At 31.8% G+C, this 22,011-nt stretch overlaps 1 protein-coding gene across 1 annotated transcript in view; it reads right to left on the bottom strand.

Annotated features, from left to right (window-relative positions):
- Window positions 1-773: 773 nt before the first annotated feature.
- Window positions 774-22,011, bottom strand: part of BOLL (boule RNA binding protein) — a 61,033-nt gene continuing 39,795 nt past the window's right edge. The window contains exons 10-12 of the mRNA XM_026667944.2: window positions 11,390-11,518; window positions 8,873-8,971; window positions 774-4,383 (exon numbers count right to left, since the gene is read on the bottom strand). Of these exons, the coding sequence (XP_026523729.1) occupies window positions 4,225-4,383; window positions 8,873-8,971; window positions 11,390-11,518 (387 nt within the window). The 3' untranslated portion in view covers window positions 774-4,224. The remainder of the gene's footprint in view (window positions 4,384-8,872; window positions 8,972-11,389; window positions 11,519-22,011) is intronic.

Raw genomic sequence — 22,011 nt, 5'->3', positions numbered from 1 at the left:
TTGTTTTTTATACTTGATAATTTATAGGCATTTTTAGTTTAAACAACATTTCCTCCTTCTTGTAACTGTTTGTGTGGGAAGTTTTTGTCTCCAGTCAAGGATATTTGGAACTTGGAAGCAAAGTGAAGGAATAAAAGGAGCTTCACCTGTTTTTTGTATTTATTTTGTATCTCACCCTGGGTCATCACAAATGACTATACAGGTAGTCCTCAACTTACAACCACAATTGAGCCAAACATTTATGTTGCTGTGTGAGAAATTTGTTAAGTGAGTTTTGCCTCATTTTACAACTTATCTCACCACATTTGTTAAGTGAATCACTGCAGTTCTTAAATTAGTAACCCAGTTGTTAAGTAAATCTGTTTTCCCCATTTACTGCTTGTCAGGAAGTCACAAAACAGGATCACACCACTCTGGATAACTGTAAGCATCATAAAAGTGAGTCACTTGCAAGCATCCAAATGTAAATAAATCACATGACCCTGGGCATGCAGCAACGTCATGTGTGAAAAATGGTCATAAGTCAGTTTTTTCAGTGCTGTTGTAACTTCGAACGATCACTAAATTAACTGTTGTAAGTCGAAGACTACCTGTATTTGCTTTTCTTGCTCAATACGTTAAAAATCAAACTATTCTAGGATTTCTCGCTGCCAGCTCTGTGCTGTGCTGGATTCTGCTTTTTCATACAAAAAAGAAAAAAATCCCGTAGCTGGCTTTTGTTTTATTTGATGCAAATGCTTTTTCTTAAAAAAAACAAAACAAAACACCAACAGTAAATAAAGAATGCTTTATTGAGAAAAAACCTTTATTACAAAACCACTTTAATTAAAAGATGCAATGTACAGGAATCAATTTGTTAGTCTGTATTTATTATACAGTATATTCATGAAACAATCCAGTCCAGCGTAGATTTAGTGTGCCTGTACAAAGACCTTTTACAGTATTTATTAACAGAACTGCTTACTCCTCTCTGTGTGTACAAAAAAAAGAAAGCTTTAATAGGTCTTTAATGAATGAACCTGCTTAGCTCCCCTTGTTGCTTTAATATGTAATGCTGAGCACTGTCTATTTGTAAAGACAAAAAAGAATACTGTAATCTTCTGTACACTACCTTTGTGCCTGAAATTGACTAATGGCTACAGAAAACGTTCAGCTAATAGGTTTACAAAACTTTCAATAGTGATAAAACATTTTTCTGTGCATATTATCTTGTTTAAGGCTGTAGTAATTATAGCAAATGCATATACTGTAGTGCAATGAAGACACTTTATCAGTTTAGGCATAATATTATTTCTATGGCTAGGCAAGCATTTAAAAAATATTGGTTATGATTTATATCTTTATGAAAGGCTTTTTTATGATGATATATACATGTCTGGGAAAATATCCCTATATTATAAAATACAATCCTAAAGCCCACTTGCAACTGCCACATTGAAGGTATTTTAGAATAATATTGTATCAACCATTTTGGAAAGCACCTTCTTGTTTTGAAGCTCAAAACAAGATACTTTTTCATGTTTCTTACATATAATAATGCTGTTTAAAAATAGACTTTTACAATAATAAAGAATTGACATATATAAAAATAAATTTCCACAGTAGACATATACATATTTTACTGAAACAGCTTGTCACTTGTTTTTTTTTTAAAGTTGCCACACTACAAAAAATATTCTAAACCCCTGAAATTACTATTTTATTTTACTTAACACTTAGAACCATGTATTACTATAAACTTGCATTGTAAAACTATGCTAAGATATAGGTAAATATAGATATTACAAAGCCATGTGTTCTGTTATTTAAGACTTAGGTTTATGTAGCATGTATTTTTTGAGTAATTTATTAAATGGATTTTTTAAGTTATTGAAAGCATAGAGAAAAATTAAAGTGGTAGGTCAAATGATTTATTATTAAATTGAACATTTTTCTGGTTTTGTAAGGTAATATTTGGTGTTCATATTTTTTTAAAATTTCAAAACAGGCCATTTTTCCAGTAACAGGAATTTCCTGTTTATTCAACATTATAGCACTCTTTTTCTCAAAATATGGAGTTCTGATCATATCAACATATTATTTAAATAAATCCATGGCTAGTATGATTCTACTTTGTATTCTTAATAAACTTTTGAACAGAAAAATGTAAGTCCCGTGTATTAAAATATTATAAAACTAGCCTTTCAAGTATCATACAGATGTCTGAATATTAAACATACTCAGGAACTACTGCTTTTTATGGAGAAACATAATAAGAAATAGAACAGTAATAGTTTTGCCCACGTAGTATTCCAAGCTCTGTGATGTGTGAAGTCTATGAAAAATGCATTTTGACAAGAATTGTAATAGTCCATTATAGAACCATATTAAAGAAGGCAGTTTTAATACTTTTGGACATAATACACTTAAATATTTGGGACCTGCTTATTAATTATTGCTGTTATTATATTTAATGGCATGAAATAAACTTTTGGCCAAATATGGAACAAACTTGATGTTTTACACTGTTCTTTTATATAGAATTAATTCACATGGGAAATATGTATTATCTTACCTGATAGGCATATCAATAACTGTAACACAATATTTGGAATAAAGAATTTCAAGTATATTGTTTTCCAAGTGCTTCCTTGGATATTCTGAAATATTTTCAGGAAATCAACATTTTATTTTTATATTTTACAAAGAAAAAAATGGGAACCCAAGCAAAGGATTTAAAATTAACCCTGACTACTTGGATGTTTCATGATAGTAATAAGACCATAATAACAGAACACATGGCCTTTTCATGTCTATTTCTATATTGTTTACAAGAATATTTACAGCTGAGCAAATCCTTTCATATATATAAAGCCGTTTCAAGAGATGTCAACATCTTTATATATATTTTAAAACCTCTGCAAGTATCAAAACACAAACATTAGTCTGGTATTTTAAACAATTCAAATTACTTATATTTGACATAAAACTACTAAGGTCTGTTATCATAAACATTTATACAAAAGGTATAAAATATTTTTCTGGTTGATCTTTTGTCACAAAGGTGCACACCTGTTTATTAATGTTACTAGAAAAGCAAGTTTAAGAGTCTGAATATATATTTAAAAATTCCAGCTATATATTGCATATAGGCATCCAATATAATGTTAAACAAAAAAGGAATTTCAAAATAAATTACTTAAATACTGCTGGCATAACTACCATTACTTTAAAACAATCCCTTAAAAAGTAATAATAAATAAAACCTTCCAACCACAAAACTAGCTTTAAAGCTGACTAAACAAATTAAAATATAAAAAATATTTCAGTTAAAATTGGAAAATAATGGAAAAATATTTGACTGTTAATTACAAGAATGGGCTTCCATAGTAATTAAGAGTTTCATGTTTATTTTTTCTGCTATATTAAGTTCGAGAGATTGTAATAAAAATTTACTAGAAAAAGGAATAAGCAAACTTTTCTGATCTGTGTAGTGTTGTATAATATAGTGTAGAGGAATACACTAGACATGATATAGGCAGAGATCTTATTTGATTCTGCACTTAAACAGGGGAAAAGCTATATCCAAGTGTATGCAGTATTATTTATGCTTGTTGTAATTTCAACATTAAACAAAATACATATATGTATAATGTTTAGAATTTTAAGAAAATTATCAGCCATAAAAATCAGAATGCTATGTATATATAAGCTGGCAGTCCTATAGTTTTTAAAAAAGGACTTTAAAAATCTTAAATTATCTTCCAACTTACTGAAATTAACTTCAAGATGTAAACAAGATTAAAAAATAAATAAAATGAATTGAATTGAAATGGAAAAATTGAATAAAATAATGTGAAGTTGATATTCACTAGATTTCAGTCTAACAAAAATGTTTTTTTTTTTGTTTTATTACATCACCTTTGTAATTTATCAGATGAAGATAAATGCTAGGCTTGCCTTACATTATAAAGATGCTGGTTTTAAAATGTATTGTTTAAAACAAGCAATATATGCACGGTATGCATATTACAAATTATTGGTCTGTGTCACCATAGTAGTATACCAATTGATAACAGTAACCATGATTTTTATCCTGCAGTTTATGTTTACTAACTTTATATTCATAAGAGCAAGTTTTTTAAATACCCTTACACAAGAGAAGAATTTTGTATTCAGCAAATATAAGATGCTATAAAATTACATACCTTCAAGAGTTAACATATTTGGTAGATACCTAACATTTTATTTAACAGAGTCTATAGAGGAAGAAGTATTGAGCATACTGTCATCTGTTCTGTAATCTTTTCTAGAGTGAAAATGAGGAGTTCGTGCATATCGAGGTTTCAAACTCATAGATGAAGGATGAGAAAAATTTCTTCTCACCGAATGTATCCTGGCTTCCTAAAAAAAAAAAAAAAACCTACATTCACAAAACCACATTCTGTAATACAGTTTAAGCAAAAGCATGAAATTTTGCTAAACATGTTCAATTAAAAAAAGAAAGTTTCCAAAAGGAAAATGAGCAAATACAAATACAGCCTGAAAAGACAATACCGTAATTTACAACGTGATGTAAACAATCCCATTAACTAAATTCATTTCTTTACCTTGATAAACTACTAACAAAAATAAATTGAATGCTGGCATCTTTAATTATAATTTATCAAACTGAATTATTTGTCAAATTGAATCTCAACTTTTTATTACAGAGACTGGTTATTTTACTTTTATTAGCTTTCTTCAGTGTTGCAGAAATACATAATTACCAGTAACAGCCCAGTAATACCCTTTGAAAAAGAGCTTTTTATAGTCAATGGAACATTCTGCAAATTTTTCCATTAGCAAAATCAAAAGAGAAAGTTATCTACTTGCTTTTACTATTTGTAATTGCTCTGGAAATCTTAGCCAACAAGATCCCTCAAGAATAAGCACATTATTTTTGCAATGAGTGGTTCCGGTTAAGCCCTTCTCGCTGACAGACCGGGGACAGCGACTATCCACGGCTTCAGTCTGTGCTCTTTCATCAGAGAGCCCCAATCATTGTGGTTAGGGGCTGAAGCTGCCTCAGAGGGGCGGTGGAGTAAGGGGAAGCTGCCAGCCAGGTTGAGGGGAACCGCATCTCCCCCCCCCCGGGCTTGGCATTTTCCCCCCCGAAGACGATCGAATGGTGGTCCAAAATGGGCACCCTGAAGAGAACGACTCAGCTGGATTAAGATTTGTGCAGGAGTGGAAAAGGAGGTGGACAACATAAGAACTGGGACAATTTGGCGCAACAACTAAATAAAAGGTACCCTGGGATTGATGCTTTAAGAATTTTTAAGAAAGAAAAGAAAGTGGCAGAATTAAAAAGGGAAGAAAAAAAAGAGAGAAAATAACTTTGACAGCTGAACGGGGCTTCGAACCAGGAGAGGAAGAAGCCGGAATAAGAAACTTAAATAAATTGAATTAAAATACATTGGCAACAAACAGGCATAAATCAAAGCCGGATTTAAGAGTATTAAAAAGAAAGGGGAAATATACAAATTGGAGATTTGATTGTTTTGGAATATTGAGGCTTGGAAAACCCCTAACAATAAAACAGGGGGGAGGAAAAAAAGGGTGAGGACTTTGTATAATGGAGAGTGCCATCTTGTGGACAAAAATTTAAACTGGAAAATATAAAGAAAAAACTTCTGTTTCTCTATGAACTTGATTTGATACAATGAAAAGGAACTATTGAAACAACCCCAGAAAGTGAAAGCTGGACTAGAATAAAACAAAAAGTAAGAAAAGATGAACTGCTGGACTAATTTGGTGACTTTGGTATAAACCCAGTGTTGGAATAGTTGCGAATTCAGAAAGCCTGAAGAAGAAAAAAGAAAAGCCGATTTGTGGATTTTAAAAATTATAAGATACAAGAGTGTGCAACAATGACATTTCTGTGGGAATTAAAAATGATGCTTAAAAATATGAAAGAATTACTAGATGCAAGAGGTGAATCATTTTGCTCGGTGCTAAAAGCTATGGAAATGGCAATTGAAGAACATGAAGAAGAAACTCCAGAGAAGGAGGAGTCAGATCAAGAAGAAGCCATTTTAAATAGACAATTAATGCAAAGAATACAACAAAGAGGAGGGAAAAGAAGGGGGGGGGTTAAATAGGAGATTCCAAAAAGTAACTAAAAAGGGGAATACCTGTAAAAGTGGGAAAGACAGGAAGAAACAGCAGAAAAATAAAAGGGGGAAGGAAGATATAAAGAGGGAGAGGGATATAAATCAGAGGGAGAAAAGATTTGGGAAAATAAAAGGGAAGAGAGGTAATGAGGAACAGGAATAGGAAAGAAAGAAATATGGGAATTGTAAAATAATGGGAAAATGGTTTATTTAAAATATATAGGGATAATGGTTAAGAAAGGGGATTCCGCATTGATATGAGCGATAATAAGAATGTATTTGCAATTAAAAGTTATTTAGACAATAGGGGAATATAGACCATTGAGAGGGGAAGGGCACTGATTTTTTTAATAGATGAATGTATGTTCTTTTTTATTGCTACAGGAAAGGTTAATGTTTATTATATATATATATATATATATATATATATATATATATATATATATATATATATATATATATATATATTTGAAATGAATTGCAAGGGTGTTTTAAAATGAGATTAATATCAATGACTAGGACTACTGAAATGGATTAATTGCTTTTTTTCTGCTATTTTTCTTTTGGTATTATAAATAAAGCTCTGTGGAAGTAAAAGGGGAAAATATATTGCGGAATCTGACTGAAAAGTACAGTGTTATGTAGTTCTTTTTTAGGGAATTATTATTATAACTAATTAAAATAAATGTATATTGAGAATTAAGATGAGGGAATTAAGGTATATTTAAACCACTGAGGTGACACTCCTAAATTAGTAAAAGGGGAGGGAAAATCCATGTTTTATTTTGTGTGTAAAAGCTTGAATAAATCTAGAAATTATGGAAAGAATATGCGATGGAATTGCAAACCTGACAGGTAAAAGAATTAAAAGTTAACAAGTATGAAGATATGGGAATTATTAGTGATTTAAATGAGAAAAGAGTATTATGAAAAAGGTCATGCTTAAAAGAAACGTTAATGTTTAAGAAATATTTGAAATAAATTGAAATGAACTGAGAAGATGTTTAAAATGAAATATTAGTGAACAGGATTAATTTGTTTGTTCCTTTTCTTATGTAAAAGTTGGAGAATTAAGTTAAAAATGGATAAGATAGGAAGTTGAATGTAGAAAATGAATAGGTAATTATTGTCGTATTTGCATGTAAAAGTGGTGATCCGGAATTATATTGTACACTGAAAAGAGCTTTTTTATTTCTCTTTGTTTTGGAAAAATTGAATAAAACTTGTTTTAAAAAAAAGAATAAGCACATAATTTTTATTCATCATAAATCAAGGATACAAGATGAAAGTTTATGCAGATGAAATACTATTAGCAATCACAAAACCAAATAACTCCATAAAACAGGTAATGAAATTACTTAAAGATTTGGGTAGCTTTTCCGAATACTAAACCAATGAAAGAAAACCCAAAGATAAAAGCAAAACACTGACTGCTGAGAAAGAAACTTCATTTAAAAAATCTGACTGTGAGATAACATAGGCTCCAGTGACATAGTTAGGACTATACTTGACAGTAGTATATAACAAAATTTTATTTCAAAACAATTCCAATAAACTAGGAACGTGTAAATTTAAAACCAGAAATATTCCTGTTGGGTATCATACCAGAAAAATATAATAAAGGGACTATGTATTTAATATTACATGTGTTAACAGTGGCCAGAATTGTTTTGCACAACATTTGAAAGGTGTGAAGATCCTCACAGATAAGAAGATAGTAAAAAAAAAAAACCTAGAACGTGCAGAAATAGAAATAGAAATTAAAGAGAAGATACAGAATTTTTTTTGAAACATGGGATTTGTTTTATCTATGGTTAAATAACAGAAACAGAAGTTAGAATATTTAATAATTATAAGCAAACAATTAATTTTACCATGAGGGTTTATTGTCAATATGTTTTAGTATTAATAATTAAGTATTAATATTATGTTGAGAAAATACTGCTATTATATGATCACTACTAATGAACATTATGATGATAATGATGACTATTGCTTAAATTAACTGTAACCAGACAACCCACCCCTGCTTTTAACTAGTGCACAGCAATGGAACGGTACAAGTTATTTAAAAGGATCAGAATCAATAGAGTGCTATCCTGTATGTAAAGTATACTTGCACAGAAACTCAAGAATCACAGCATAGAAATCTTGTTTAAAATATCAGGGTGATGTTGTGAGAGTATTATACATTGCTTAAGGAGGCAGAAGATGTAGTATAATTTTTCTGTATCACATAGCCAGTCTTTAAAGGGTCAAAGAAAAGCAAATATATGTGACAATAAAGGAGGTAGAATTTTTTGTGGATTCCCTATAGCAATCTACATTCTCTGAAAATTTGCTTTGAATATCAGAAACAAAAGAAGGAAATTAAAATATATTGCTAGGTTCTTGGAAAGAGGTTAAGGTTAAAAAATGTCATTATGTTCCCAAAACTTGGAATTTCTAAATTATATGGGAAAACTTTGGATAGATATGTTTGGAGAGTACAAAGCAGATGATGATATATTTCTGGCAAATTGCTTCTCTTTTACTAGCAGGATACCTCTAAGGAATTAAACCATGCCTAAACAGCAAGAGCTTTTCATTTATTAAAGCTGGATCCAAACCCAACCTATTTTTTGTTTGGAAAAGAAGGTATTATGCTCCTTCCCCCCTTTTTTGCAATAATCTTTCCAACTTGAGTTTTTCCTGATTTCTAAACACATCAACTGGTACAAAAAAATTAGAAGCCTTACTTTAATAGTCTCCGGTTGCATCACAGGGGCTGGCATTGCTATGGCACTTGGAGCATAAACTTGGTGATATGCTGCTTGAACTCCATGATCAGTATATGGCTGATAGGCAAACAAATATTTCAATTTCCTTTTAGTATATCTTCAGCATATGAACAACCAAAATAGGATTTTCAGTTTAAAGCCTTTTTCACATTCTGCTAAGCTAGAAGTCAACTAGTCAACCTCACTGATTCTAGTCTTAACATTTCCCCCCTCCAAATTTACATACTTTTAATTTTATCATCATCATGCAATTTGGGTTAGTCTTTTGGACTGGCAAGCACATTTGGAATTCTATGAAAATGTTCTTTGGGTTTCAATAAATTGATTACTCGTGGGACAGGAAAACTTGCCTATTTGGTAACCAGCTGCCTTGTCACTTTTATTAGAAAGTAAAAATTATCTGCATTCTATCCATTAGCCCTGGTTTATTTCTACCTTTTTTTTTTGAAGGGAAGAAAATACTTGCAAAACTCTGGTGTAATTACCCAGCACCTTTATTTTCTACAAAAGCCTGTGGGCTTATATAAACAACACCTAGAAGCATTCTTGTAAAAAAAAAAAGGTAAGGTTGTGACATAAACAAATGACCGCAAATCCCACTGGTCAATTGTTCTCTTGACTTCATCTTTAAGTTCTCTATGTTCATGTACTAACACATTTTGTTATTTTAACCATTTTTCTTTGTCCACTGTTTCTTAAAATGTTTCTTGTGCTGAGACCAATATATACAAAAGGGGCTTTTATTTATTCCAAATGCTTAAAATGGCACTACTCACATGATTTTTAAAATCTACATTAATTTTTACTTTGTTGTACCATAAAAAGCCATGCCACCTGAATCTCAGGTTATATACTTATTTTTATAACATTTTCTTACTTCTCAGCAATACCCACTCTTTCAGCCAAATCAAATCACTGCCTGCAAAATAGTTTGAAATCAGCAATCCTAGTCAACAAAGACATCATTAAAGGTCTCTCTGCATCTAAAAAGATTAATGTGGATTATTTTTCATTATGATGTTGCAAAAATTCTGAAATATTAAAAATATTTCTATTATCTCTTCATTGTCTTTTACGCAAAATAGCAACACCAAGTCTTCATATATAAAATCTTGCAGGACACTTCTCAACCTTTCAGCTAAAATCATTGTAAATATTTTATAATCATTATTTAATAATATTTACTGATAATTTTTTGCTAAATTTGAGTCCTGACATTCTTTGTGAATTAATGTTGTATTTCATTCCCCCTTTCAGAAAGGGAAGTGGTTGCAACAGTTCATATTCAAAACATTTATAATAGGAGACTGGCAATCCATCTGAGCCAAGAGCTTTCCTTATTTTATAGCTTCATAGACTTCCCTTATTGTTACAGGTCCATTCATCATCTGCTTTTGTTTATCTGTTATTTTTCATAAATTTTATTTCTTAAAATATTCATCTACTGGGGAAATTTATTCTCCTTTACAAAATTAATGATAGTGAAGTTGGCAAACTGAGTGTCATTTAGGCAGATTTCATTTGAAGCTGTGAGCATATTTTCTCCTTCAGCTCCAAGCTCTCTACTAGCAAGTCACCCATCCGTCCTCTCTAACTCCTGCAGATTTGCATGTGAGCAGTTATCTTCCAGAGCTCAAGTAGATAATCTTGCCACTTTCTCCTTGTCCAGAGAACCCTGTTAGCCTGGGCTCACTCCCCATGTACTTTGTCATGTAATCTACCCTCACAAACAAATATAAAAACCAAAGTACAAACAAATCCTAATGAATATTATCTCATTGAGGGAGACACTGGTTGATAATTTATTTATGCAGATTCCATATCCCTATGTAATGACAATGAGCCTTCCAATAACAAGAATGGATATATATAAGCTTTCAAAATGTGTTGAATTCTATAAAATAAAAGTTAGTTTATAGACTGTTGGTCTATAACAGCAGTAATAAAAATTAAATTGAGAAGTGGTAATACAAAAAACACAATGTCCTATACTGATAAAAGATAAATTAGTCAGCTTAATTCTAAACAGTTCCCTCCAAATTCTTCATGACAAAGAGACTGCAATCAATAAACTGAGGAGCAAAATCTGTGTGATTTGCCCACTTACCCCTCCCCCAAACAAGGAACTAACAATAATTTTAACATATATTGCTTTTGTTTTAACTTTACCTGGTACTGATGAATACTAGTTGTTCGTTTTAAGAAAAGGCTACAGAAGGGCACAAATCCATAATAAAGCTAATCCTGCCCCCTTGTGGAAAACCCATTATCTAGCTTGAAATAAAGGTTTATATTTACCAGAAGGTAGACCATCTTGAATTTAAAATGCACCTTTCTCCTACTCCCCAAACCCCTTTGATGTATTCTCAATTAATCAAACTCTCCTGTTTTAAAGTTAAATTATCTGTGGAAAAAATAATCTAAAAATCATAGATTGAACACAGCAGATAAAAATGCTTTACTGAATCTAAATACCTCTGGAACTGCAGCTTCCATTAGGGAAAGAGGAGGAGGGACGCATCCGCCATCTTGTGCAATTTCCAATGGTTGATAAGTAATTTCAGAAGGATGAAGGTAAAAGAATGAAGTAGGAGAAGCAGGTGACTAAAAGCAATAAGACAAAAAAACTGTGGATACTTAATATGTAAACCATATAATTCAACGACTTCAGGAAATTAATGTAAAATTCATTATTTACTTTGACTACATTTTATATATAAATAAATATATCCACAAAATTGAAAAAGCCCTATTAATCAGATATGCCAACGTAGGTCATCAGCCAATAAAAGCAAATTTAGTCTAAAAGATTTACAATATATCTCAATGTGGTTAAAAACATGTAGAACATTTTTTCTCTCGCTTTTCCAGCTACTTCAATGTTTTTCTCTATTTTCTTCATCAGTTAAAAAACAAATATATCTCATTCTGACATGCAAAACATGACTATAGCATGGATTACTCTGATCTATGCAGCAAATCAACAAAATGGTTCGAAGATGCATCCCATTATTCATTCAGCAATTTCATATCACTGTATCTCTGTTATTGAGTGCTGCTTTCTAACATCAGTCTATGGCAACTGCTCTCTGAACAAGTTATAAACCAAGCAAGACACATAAAGCTGATTTTCTTTCAAAGTCCTCCAGTATACATATTTTCATATGCCTTAATTTCAAATAAATATAGAGCATTTCCCCACTACTGAATTGATGTGTTCTCTGTTCATAACTCAGTTGGCAAACAAGTTACATTAACGTTATATTTGCTCTTTCCATTGCTACTCACATTGTTAATGTCTCTATTTTGAATCATTGCAGTCAACAGATTCCTCTCCAAGGTAACAGTGTTCTGGACATTTTTCTTAAAACATCAATATAATTTAAAGACTTTAAATCTATCAGGCCCATCAGCTGAGAACAAAGTGAAGACAATGATATGGAATGCAACAGAAAAATGTGCATGTACAGTGAATGGGAAAGGCTCATAGTTTGAGCTGTGAATTAAATCTATTTTTAACAACTATATGCCTTAAAAGTTATTTCAGAATACTTGAAATTCCATCAAGACATTGCTCTAGTAATTTGTAGTAATCATTATAAAATCTTTTTAAAATTTCCTACTGGTATTGAGTTATTATTTAATAAAGATTGCAGATTTTCTTTAAAAATAGTGTATTCTGAAAAATATGTGCATGCATGTATGCAACTAGCTCTTGGTTTGAACAGCTTACTTAATTTTTTTCTCCTATTTTTCAACTTTCTTCTCTATTCAAGTAGTCCATTTTCTATCTTCCAAAATATAAGCAATTAAAAAGCAATCCAAACTATGACATATGGTTAGTGACAGCTAAATGCACCAAACAATAATAGAGAATGCACTGATGCTCACACAAATCAAATGTCTTTCAATTATTTGGAAAAAGCTTTGAGGTCAAAATAGCAAGGTTCTAATAACAAAACACTGTATGACCTTGAAACATTCCTAAATTCAAATTGTTTGATTCAAAACATAATCCATATCCTGACATCCTATGGTACATTTGTTAATAGCATTATTTTTAAAAAGTCTTGAAATGATGCAATCTTTTCTCAATATAACATATGAATTTATCTGTTTGAGATTCACTGAGAAGAGGATGACTGAGGAACTTAACATGTTATCAACCTTAATTCTTAAAGTCAGTTGCCAGGAATAATCAGAAAACTATGTGGCGTTTTCAACATGTTACATCAAAATCCTGTTTGTAACCATGATTTCAACAAACTATAGTTAGTGATTACTCAATCAAAAAAGGTACTAATGTCTTTACTTCCTTTTAATTATGATTTTATTTTTAAAAAACAAAAATACAAATCTCTATTCACATTAACAGTGTTTGTGTCGTTATTAATACATACATCTCCTTTTATACATAAACAACTCTTATTTCTATCCTCCACCCATTTGTACCACCTATCCCAAACCACATAATAATCCGAATCATCTTTGCCTCTTAATTCCATTGTGAATTTATCCAGTTCCGCACAATCCATTATTTTTTTGTATCAAGCCTTCTTCATATGGTATCTTTTCTTTCTTCCATCCCTGTGTGAAGGCTATTCTCGCAGCAGTTATAATATGTATAATGACGTATTGGATGACCTTGCTCAATTTTCCTTAATTATTCCTAATAAAAATATTTCTGGTTCAACATTAAGAAAGACTAGATTGTTGACACTAGAAGGTCATGATTTGCTGTTGGGTTGGCATGCTTTTTTATGGTATAAGGGAACTAAAACACAGGGTTATTTTAGAAGACATTATATACGGGAGTCTTTGTGGTTAAACTGGGAGAAGATAAAAAGACAATGTTATTTGTTTGGTTATCGACTATTGAAGCATTTTCCTATCCTATAATTTATAAGAAGGAACAAACAGTTACATATGGGGAACTATTGGATGAAAAGGGTGAACTTAAATCGATATAAAATTTAGAGGAACAAGGTATAAAGATGAATTGGTTTTCATATGCGCAAATACATTCAAGGTATGATGAAGATTCTAAAACAGAGGGATTCCATGATAAACAGACTGATCTAGATAAGATCTTGATGGGTACTGATGAGAAGGTGATTAAAAAATTATATGGTTATTTACTGGGAATTAAATTAGAGGAAGAACAAGTTAAAGAAACTATGATTGTTTGGGGGAAGAATTTTGGATATGGGATTGATTTAGAGAAATGGCAAAAATTGTGGTCTCAAAATTATAAAATGACAATGTCAACAGCATATAAAGAAAATTTGTATAAGATGTTTTACAGGTGGCACTTTCCCCCGACAAGAATAGCAAGAATGTTCAAGAACGAATCTGAAAAATGCTGGAAATGTCATCAGATACCTGGCTCATATTACCATATGTGGTGGACTTGTGAGGACGCTAAAAAATATTGGACTAAAATTCGCATGTGGTTGGAAAAAATGACAAAGAAACGTATAGATTTGAAACTGGAGTTCTTTTTATTGGGAATCTTACCAGATACATACAGTAAAGACTTGAAATATCTGATTGTAAATGTATTAACAGCGGCTAGGATTGTATTTGCTAAAAACTGGAAGAATGAGAAAATACCATCACAGGAAGAAATTATTAAGAAAATATTGGAATGTGCTGAGATGAGTAGATTGACATTTGAAATTAGAGAGCAAGAGGATAAACAATTTTATGAAATTTGGGATCTTTTTTATCAATGGCTAGATGACAAAATACGATAATAGAATATTGGAGACAGCAAGGTATACCTTTATTTTTTTCTTTCGCCTTTGTTATTTGACTTTATATCGATAAAGTGTTTCTAGGATAGATTTGGTATGATTATATGATTTGTTATAGAATAAACTGTTTAAAGTATTGTTATCTCATAAAGCATGAATGATTAAAAGTATAGTCAAATGATTTTTTAATAGCAATATTAGGATATATAAGTTTGGATTGACAATATGAGTTGTTATGTAACATAACTGTAATTGAGACTACGAAATGAATGCACAAAACTGATGAACCAACCGACACACTGTATGTACATAAGAGAGTTGATGTTTTAATGTTTTGTTTGTCTTGTTTGTTTGTAGAAAATCAATAAAATTGTTTTTTTTTTTAAAATATATTTCTGGTTCGAGTTCTAATTTGTGATCTGTAATTTCTAATAACCATCTTTGTACCCTCATCCAATATTTTTTAACATCTGAACACTGCCACCACATCTGGAAGAACGTTCCTTCTTTATATTTACACTTCCAATATTCTGCTTTTGTGTTTGGATACATTTTGGCCAGTCTTGCAGGGGCTAGGTGCCATCTACAAAACATTTTATATTGATTTTCTTTAAATGCTGTTGACAATGTCAATTTACAGTTATCAGTCCACAATTTTTTCCAATCCTCTAAATTTATATTATGCCCTACATTTTTTGCCCAGGCAATCATTGATCCCTTTACTATTTCCTCTTCTAATTCCACTTCCAACAATAGTTATACATTCTTGTTATGAATTTTATCTCCTTGCCTATCAAAATTTGGTCCAGTTGTTGCAAGTCCTTTTCTATCCCTTGTTCTTCTAAATCTTTCCTAAATTTTGTTTGTAAGTATGACCACCAATCTATAATTATATCTTGTTCTTTTAATTTATCAATAGTTTTTAGATTCCCCTGATTATCTAATAATTCTTCATATCTGACCATTTTCCTTGTATCCCTCGTATTTGGGTATAATATCACTTCCATTGGTGAGATACATTTTGGTATCTTCATATAATGTTTTTTTAACCTTTTCCCAAGTTTTCAGTAGTGATTCCCTTATCAAATGTCTATGGAAGTATGAATGTGTCTTGGGTTTTTTTTGTCCAATAGGAAGGCATGCCACCCTGCTTGGAGGTCCTCAATTGCCAAAATTCTTTTCTTTTTCAAATTTATCCACTCCTTTACCCATAATAGTACTGCTGCTTGGTAATACAGTTCCCTTTTTGGGAGTCCAAGGCCGCCTCTACTTCTACTATCTTGCAGCGTTTTTAGGCTTATTCATGCTTTTTTACCCAACCATATAAACTTCATAACTATCTTGTTTAGCTCCTGAAAAAAATCTCTTATCCAATTTTATAGGAATTGTCTGAAAATATTATAGTAATTTCAGTAGAATATTCATTTTTATCGCTGCTATCCGACCTAATAAAAATAGTTGTAGTTTCCCCTAATTTGTCAGGTCCTTCATCTGTTGAAGTAATTTCTTACAATTGTCCTCCATTATAGAGGAACATCTCCCTGATAGCCAAATTCCCAAATATTTAGTTTTTTCTTACCATCTGCAATCCCATTTTTTCTTCTAAATCTTTTTTCTGTCTTTCTGTCAAAATTTTAATTCATATTTTGGGGAGTTCCGGTTTGCAAGGCTTTGGCGGCGGCAGGAATCCACGATCGTGCGCGGTTCCTGCTGCGCTCGCTGCTGGAGTGCCCCCGATCCAGCTGGATTTGGAGGCTATGGTTACCCCGTAGAGGTAACTGAAGATAGGGGAGATCCAGGCAGGGGTCCGGGGGTATCGCAACCCCCCTCCTTAGCCGGCTTAACTCCCTTTTCCAAAGGCGGTGGAGCGGCGGTCAGCAATGGCCGCCACAAAGAAGCTTTCAGCCGGACAAGAATGTGCAGTAGGAAGTCTGAGAAAGTGAAAGTTTTTGGCTGAACCGGGACAAGTAACATCTAAATACCCTGGCATTTCAACTTTTTAAACGATACATTGTTTCCCAAGAAGATCGTAAAAAGCGGCGGATGAAAGTGATAAGGGAAAGCTTGTTTTTTCTCACTCTCCTTCCCTACGGAGATAGCAGATGGAAATTGGAAAAAACTGCTTTGGCACTGAAGGTAATTAAATTTGAAAATTAAAGCCAAGGGGATATTAAAGATTTCTGAACATTGGAATTAAAAATTAAAATCTTTTTGCTATAAATAGGAAGGGAGAGGTAAAGAATTTATTTTAAGATTTTACTGGAGGAAACTGCTTGGAGCTTATAAGATCAGAGACAAACAGCAATAAGACTTCTAAAAAATTATTTTGGAACTGTGTAATTGAATTCTACCCCAGGAAGAGAAAGTATAAAAAGAAGAAAGTGGGGGACTTCCGGTTTGTCGGCTTCGCTAGCGGCAGGGATTTGCGATCCTGCGCGATCCCTGCCGCGCTAGCTGCTTTGGTGCCTCCGATCCACGGATCTGGAGGCTAAGGCTGCCACGAAGAGGCAGCCGAAGATAGGAGGGATCCGGACAGGGGGTTGGGGTTTTCGCAGACCCCTTCCCCACCCGGCTTAACCCTCTTTTCTCAAGGCGGTGGAGCGGCGGTCAGCAATGGCCGCCACAAAGAAGCTGACAGCTGGACAAGATCGTGCTGGAGGAAGAAGGAGAAAGTTCTGAAGCGAAAGTTTTTTGGCTGAACTGGGACTATAAGATACAAGTAATATCCTGAAAATTCTGATTTTTTGAAAGATACTTTGTTTCCAGAAGAGATTTACAAGCAGCGAGTGAAAGTGTTTAAATAGAAAGTTTACTCTCCTTCCACATGGATTTAACAAATGGATATTGAAAATCCTGCTATTTTATAGAAGGTAAAAATTTAAAGCTTTCTGTTATAAGTGGGAAGGGAGAGGACAAAAGGAAAATTTTTATTAAGATTTTGCTGGAGGAGATGCCTGGAAGATTTTGAGATTGGAAGTTAATTGTAATAAGACTTTAAAATACAGATTGGGGTTTTTTTCCCCTTGCCAATTGATATTACCCCAGGAAGAAAAAGTGTGAAGAACTTTGTGTTCTGTTTGGATTGTTTGATGACTTTGGGATTTTGGGGAATTGTTTCAAGCTTTGAATTATCTTGGTTGTTTTAAAAGAAGAAGAAGAAAAAAGAAGAAGAAAAGGTTTATAATGGCTTTATCTGTTGATGAACTGAGAGAGGAATATGGTAAAATAAAAAAAGAAGGTAAAGACGGTGTGAGAGAAATTTTTTGCTTTTTAGAAATGGCGCTTGCCACACAACAATTAATGGAGGATGAAGAAGAAGAAGAAGAAGAAGAAGAAGAAGAAGAAGAAGAAGAAGAAGAAGAAGAAGAAGAAGAAGAAGAAGAAGAAGAAGAAGAAGAAGAAGAAGAAGAAGAAGCCATCTTTAATGAGTCTACAAAGCTGATCAAGAAAGGAAGGAAAAAGAGAGGAAGGAAAAAGGACATAAGACTTAAAAAAACATCCAAGAAAGAGAAAAATAAGATGCAAAATCAATACAATGTTAGAAAGCAAAAGAAAAGAGAAATACAACAGAGGGGGGGAGCGAAGGGGGGTAAAAAGACCAGATGGGACAAGATAGGAAGGAAGAAGGGGGGGAAAAGCCACAAAGGTATGAAACAAGATGTGGAAAAGAAATCTTTTTTTAGGGATAATGGGTAATGCATAACTTTGTTCTAAAATGTTTCTGCAAGGTACATGATAGTATTGTAGTATTTGTATTAGAAATAGAAAATTAGAATTTTATAAGGCTTAAGTAAAGATTAAAACATTAAAGGTTTAATAATGATAGATTTTAAGATTTAATAAAATATTAAAAGGAATGTCTAAAATATTTAGTTTAAGTATAGAGTTTAATTGACTATTGTGTGGATGTTTGTATGAACTTATTATTATGGTATTTGTTTTTGAAATAGATAATTGGAATGCTATGAGATTTAATGTTTAATTATATATTTAATTACTTTATGGATTTACTATTTTAGTAAGTAGAATGTACTAAGCAGAATTAGATAGGGAATTAGGTGTTACCTTAAATGTTAATTTAGGGGAGCGATAGAAAGGCATCATACTTCGATTAGTGATTTCAGGAGAAATATTTTTTTTCTAATATGAATGAGATAAATGGATAATTGGAAAAGAATGGACAAAAGATACAAATATAATGATTTAAATTAAGATGAAATAAATAAAATAGAATTAAGAAGAGTGGAAAGCGGGGAGAAGTTATAATAAAGATATAGAAGGGTAATAAGATAGGTAATGGCATATAAGCTGAACATGAATTTAATTGAAGTCCATACAAAGAGAGGTAATCCGGGGCCAAGCTACTTTTTAAAAAGAAGTTTTATGTTTTTGTGTTTTGTGTGTGTATGTTTGATTGAGATTTAATAAAACCTTGGGAGAAAGCGAGAGGAATATTTGTAAACAAGGCAGAGGGAAATATGAATATGATGAGTATAAAATGGATAAATATAGAAGAAATGTAATTGAACAAGAGCAAAGAGAAATAATGAGAAATTTGCTAAAAAAATATTTAAGTGGAAATGGGATATATTAGAATTGTATTGTATAAAACAATGTTTTATCTGCCTTGTAAAAATTTATAATGGAAAGAGGTTCAATGTCTTTAATGTCTAATGATGCTTTGTTTGTCTGTAAAATTAATAAAATTTGTTTCAAAAAAAAAAAGAAGAAGAAGAAGAAAGTGCTAAATGAAACAGTTTGCGCTGATTTGGATTGCTTTGTGACTTTGGGACTCTTGGAAACTATTTTTTGAAAGACTAAAAACATTTGGGTTGTTTAAAAAAAACCCTCATAATGGCATTATTTGTTGAAGAATTGAAAATCGAATTTAAAAAGTTAAAAGAAGAGGAACAAGAAGGCAAGGGCTCTTCTGGATCTGTTTTCCACTTTTTAGAAATGGTGATTTCTACCTACCAGGAATTACAACAATAAGAAAGCTGGGATGAAGAAGAAGAAGCCATCTTTAATGGACAAATAATTTTAGTTGAGGAAGAAAAGGGAAAGAGGGGAAAGAAAATGGAGAATTCAAGATTTAAAAAAACAACCAAGAAAGGGAAAAATAAGGTGAAAAATCGATACAATGTCAGAAAGCAACAGAAAAGAGGAATACAACAGAGAGGGGAGACTAAGAGGGCGGAGATTGAGAGATGGGGGGGGTAAAAAGGCTAGAACTGACAAGAAAGGAAGGGAAAAAGGGAAGAGAAGTTATAAAGGCTTAAAACAAGATGTTAAAAAACAGGTTTTTTTTAGAGACAAAGGGTAAAATACAATTAAAAAAGGGATTCTGCAAAGGTACATAAGACTGTATTGTAGTATTTGTATTTGAAATAGAGTTAGAAAATTGGAATATTATATGAGTTAACAATATATTAAAGGGAATGTGTAAAATGTCTAAGATTTAATAATAGAGTTTAATTTGCTATGGAACATTGTTTTTACTATATTATAAGCTTATTTTTTTTTATTCTAAAATGTAGTATGTAGAATGTACTAAGCAGAATCAGTATGGAAATTATATTTTATTTTAAGTGATAAATTTAGGGGAAAGATAAAAAGGCGTCACACTTCAACCAGTGATCACAGGAGAAATTTTGTATTAAAGAGAAGATAAATAGATAATTGAAAAAGAACGGACAAAAGATGCAAATATAATGATTTATATTGAGATGAAATAAATAAAATAGAATTAAGAGAGTGAAAAGAGGGGAGAAAACATATAGAAAATATAGAATGTTAAATAAGATATGAAATAGTATATAAGGTGAACATGAATTTGATTTATGTCTGTACAAAAAGATGTAACCCGGGGTCAAGCCGCTTTCCAAAAAGAAGTTTTATGTTTTTATGTTTTGTGTTTTGTTTGTCTATGTTTGCCTATTGAGAATTAATAAAATTTTGGAAGAATGTTGGAAGAGAACAATGAAATTGTAAACAAGACAGATGAAAGTATAAGTACAATGGATAAAAAGATATAGAAATCTAGGTAAAAGAAATATAATTGAATAGAAGTAAAGGGAGAAATAGTGAGAAGTTGGAAAAAGAGTAACAAGATATGAAGTTGAATACATAAGATAAATATCAAATTGTGTTTGTATGGAACTAATCTGGAACTATGCTGTACTCAAATAAGATGTTTTATTTGTTTTGTTAAAACTTAATAAGCAGCTTTCAGAAAAGATGTTTTATGTTCTTATGTTTTATGTTTTGTTTGTCTGTGTATTGTTTTTAAAAATTAATAAAATTTGTTTTTTTTTTTAAATTAACTCATATTTTGATTTTTCCTTATTAATTTTTAATCCTGCTACTGCCCCATATTTCTCCAATTCTTGTAACAAATTTATCCCTGTCTCCACTGGTTCTTCAATAAAAAACACCAGGTCGTCTGCAAACGCCTGTACGTTATATTCTTCTCCTTTATTCCTCAATCCACCTATTTCCGTGTTTTGTCTGATCTGGGTTAATAGCACTTCCAGAGTCAAAATGAAAAGCACAGGTGACACATTGGACATCCCTGCCATACAACCTTCCTTATTTCCGTAGTCTCTCCATTTATAATCACCTTAGCTTTTTGGTTTGAGTATACAGTACTTATAATTTTTCTAAATTTGATTCCAAACCCCATATTCTCTACCTGTTGAATTAGGAACTGCCAATTGAGATTATCAAATGCTTTCTGAGCATCCAAGAAAATCAGTGCTGCCTGCTTTTCCGGGTGGGCCTCATAGTATTCTAATACATTAAGCACTATTCTCGTGTTACTTCTTATCTGTCTGGAAGGTACAAAACCATTCTTACTTACTACTTTCAACCTTTCAGACATTTTTGTTACAAATATCTTATAGTCTGCATTCAATAACAAAATTGGACTATAGTTTTTAATTTAGTTGTGGTCAGTGTCTTCTTTGGGGATTAACAAAATATATGCTTCTGTTTATGATTCAGGTAGCTTGGCATGCTCCAATACATCGTTATACAGATCTAACATCACTGGTGCAAAACATTCATACAGACATTTATAAATTTCTGCCGGGAAACCATCCAACCCGGGAGTCTTATTATTTTTGTTTTTTTAACCACCATATCTAATTCTATGGGTGTTAATTCTCTATTTAGTATAGCCCTCTGTTCTTCTCTTATTTTCAGTAGACCTTTCTCTTTCAAATATTGTTCTATATTATCTTTGTTCATCTTATCCTTCTTATATAGTTGTTCAAAATATTTTTGCACTATTTCTTTCTTCTCTGCCATTCGATATTGTAATTTTCCATTTTCATCTCGTAA

The sequence above is a fragment of the Notechis scutatus genome, chromosome 1, assembly GCF_049901735.1.
Source record: "Notechis scutatus isolate UNSWTSFEM ecotype Mainland chromosome 1, rNotScu1.2, whole genome shotgun sequence".
In the NCBI taxonomy this organism is placed as follows: Eukaryota; Metazoa; Chordata; class Lepidosauria; order Squamata; family Elapidae; genus Notechis; species Notechis scutatus.
This window is presented reverse-complemented; position numbering and strand designations above follow the sequence as displayed.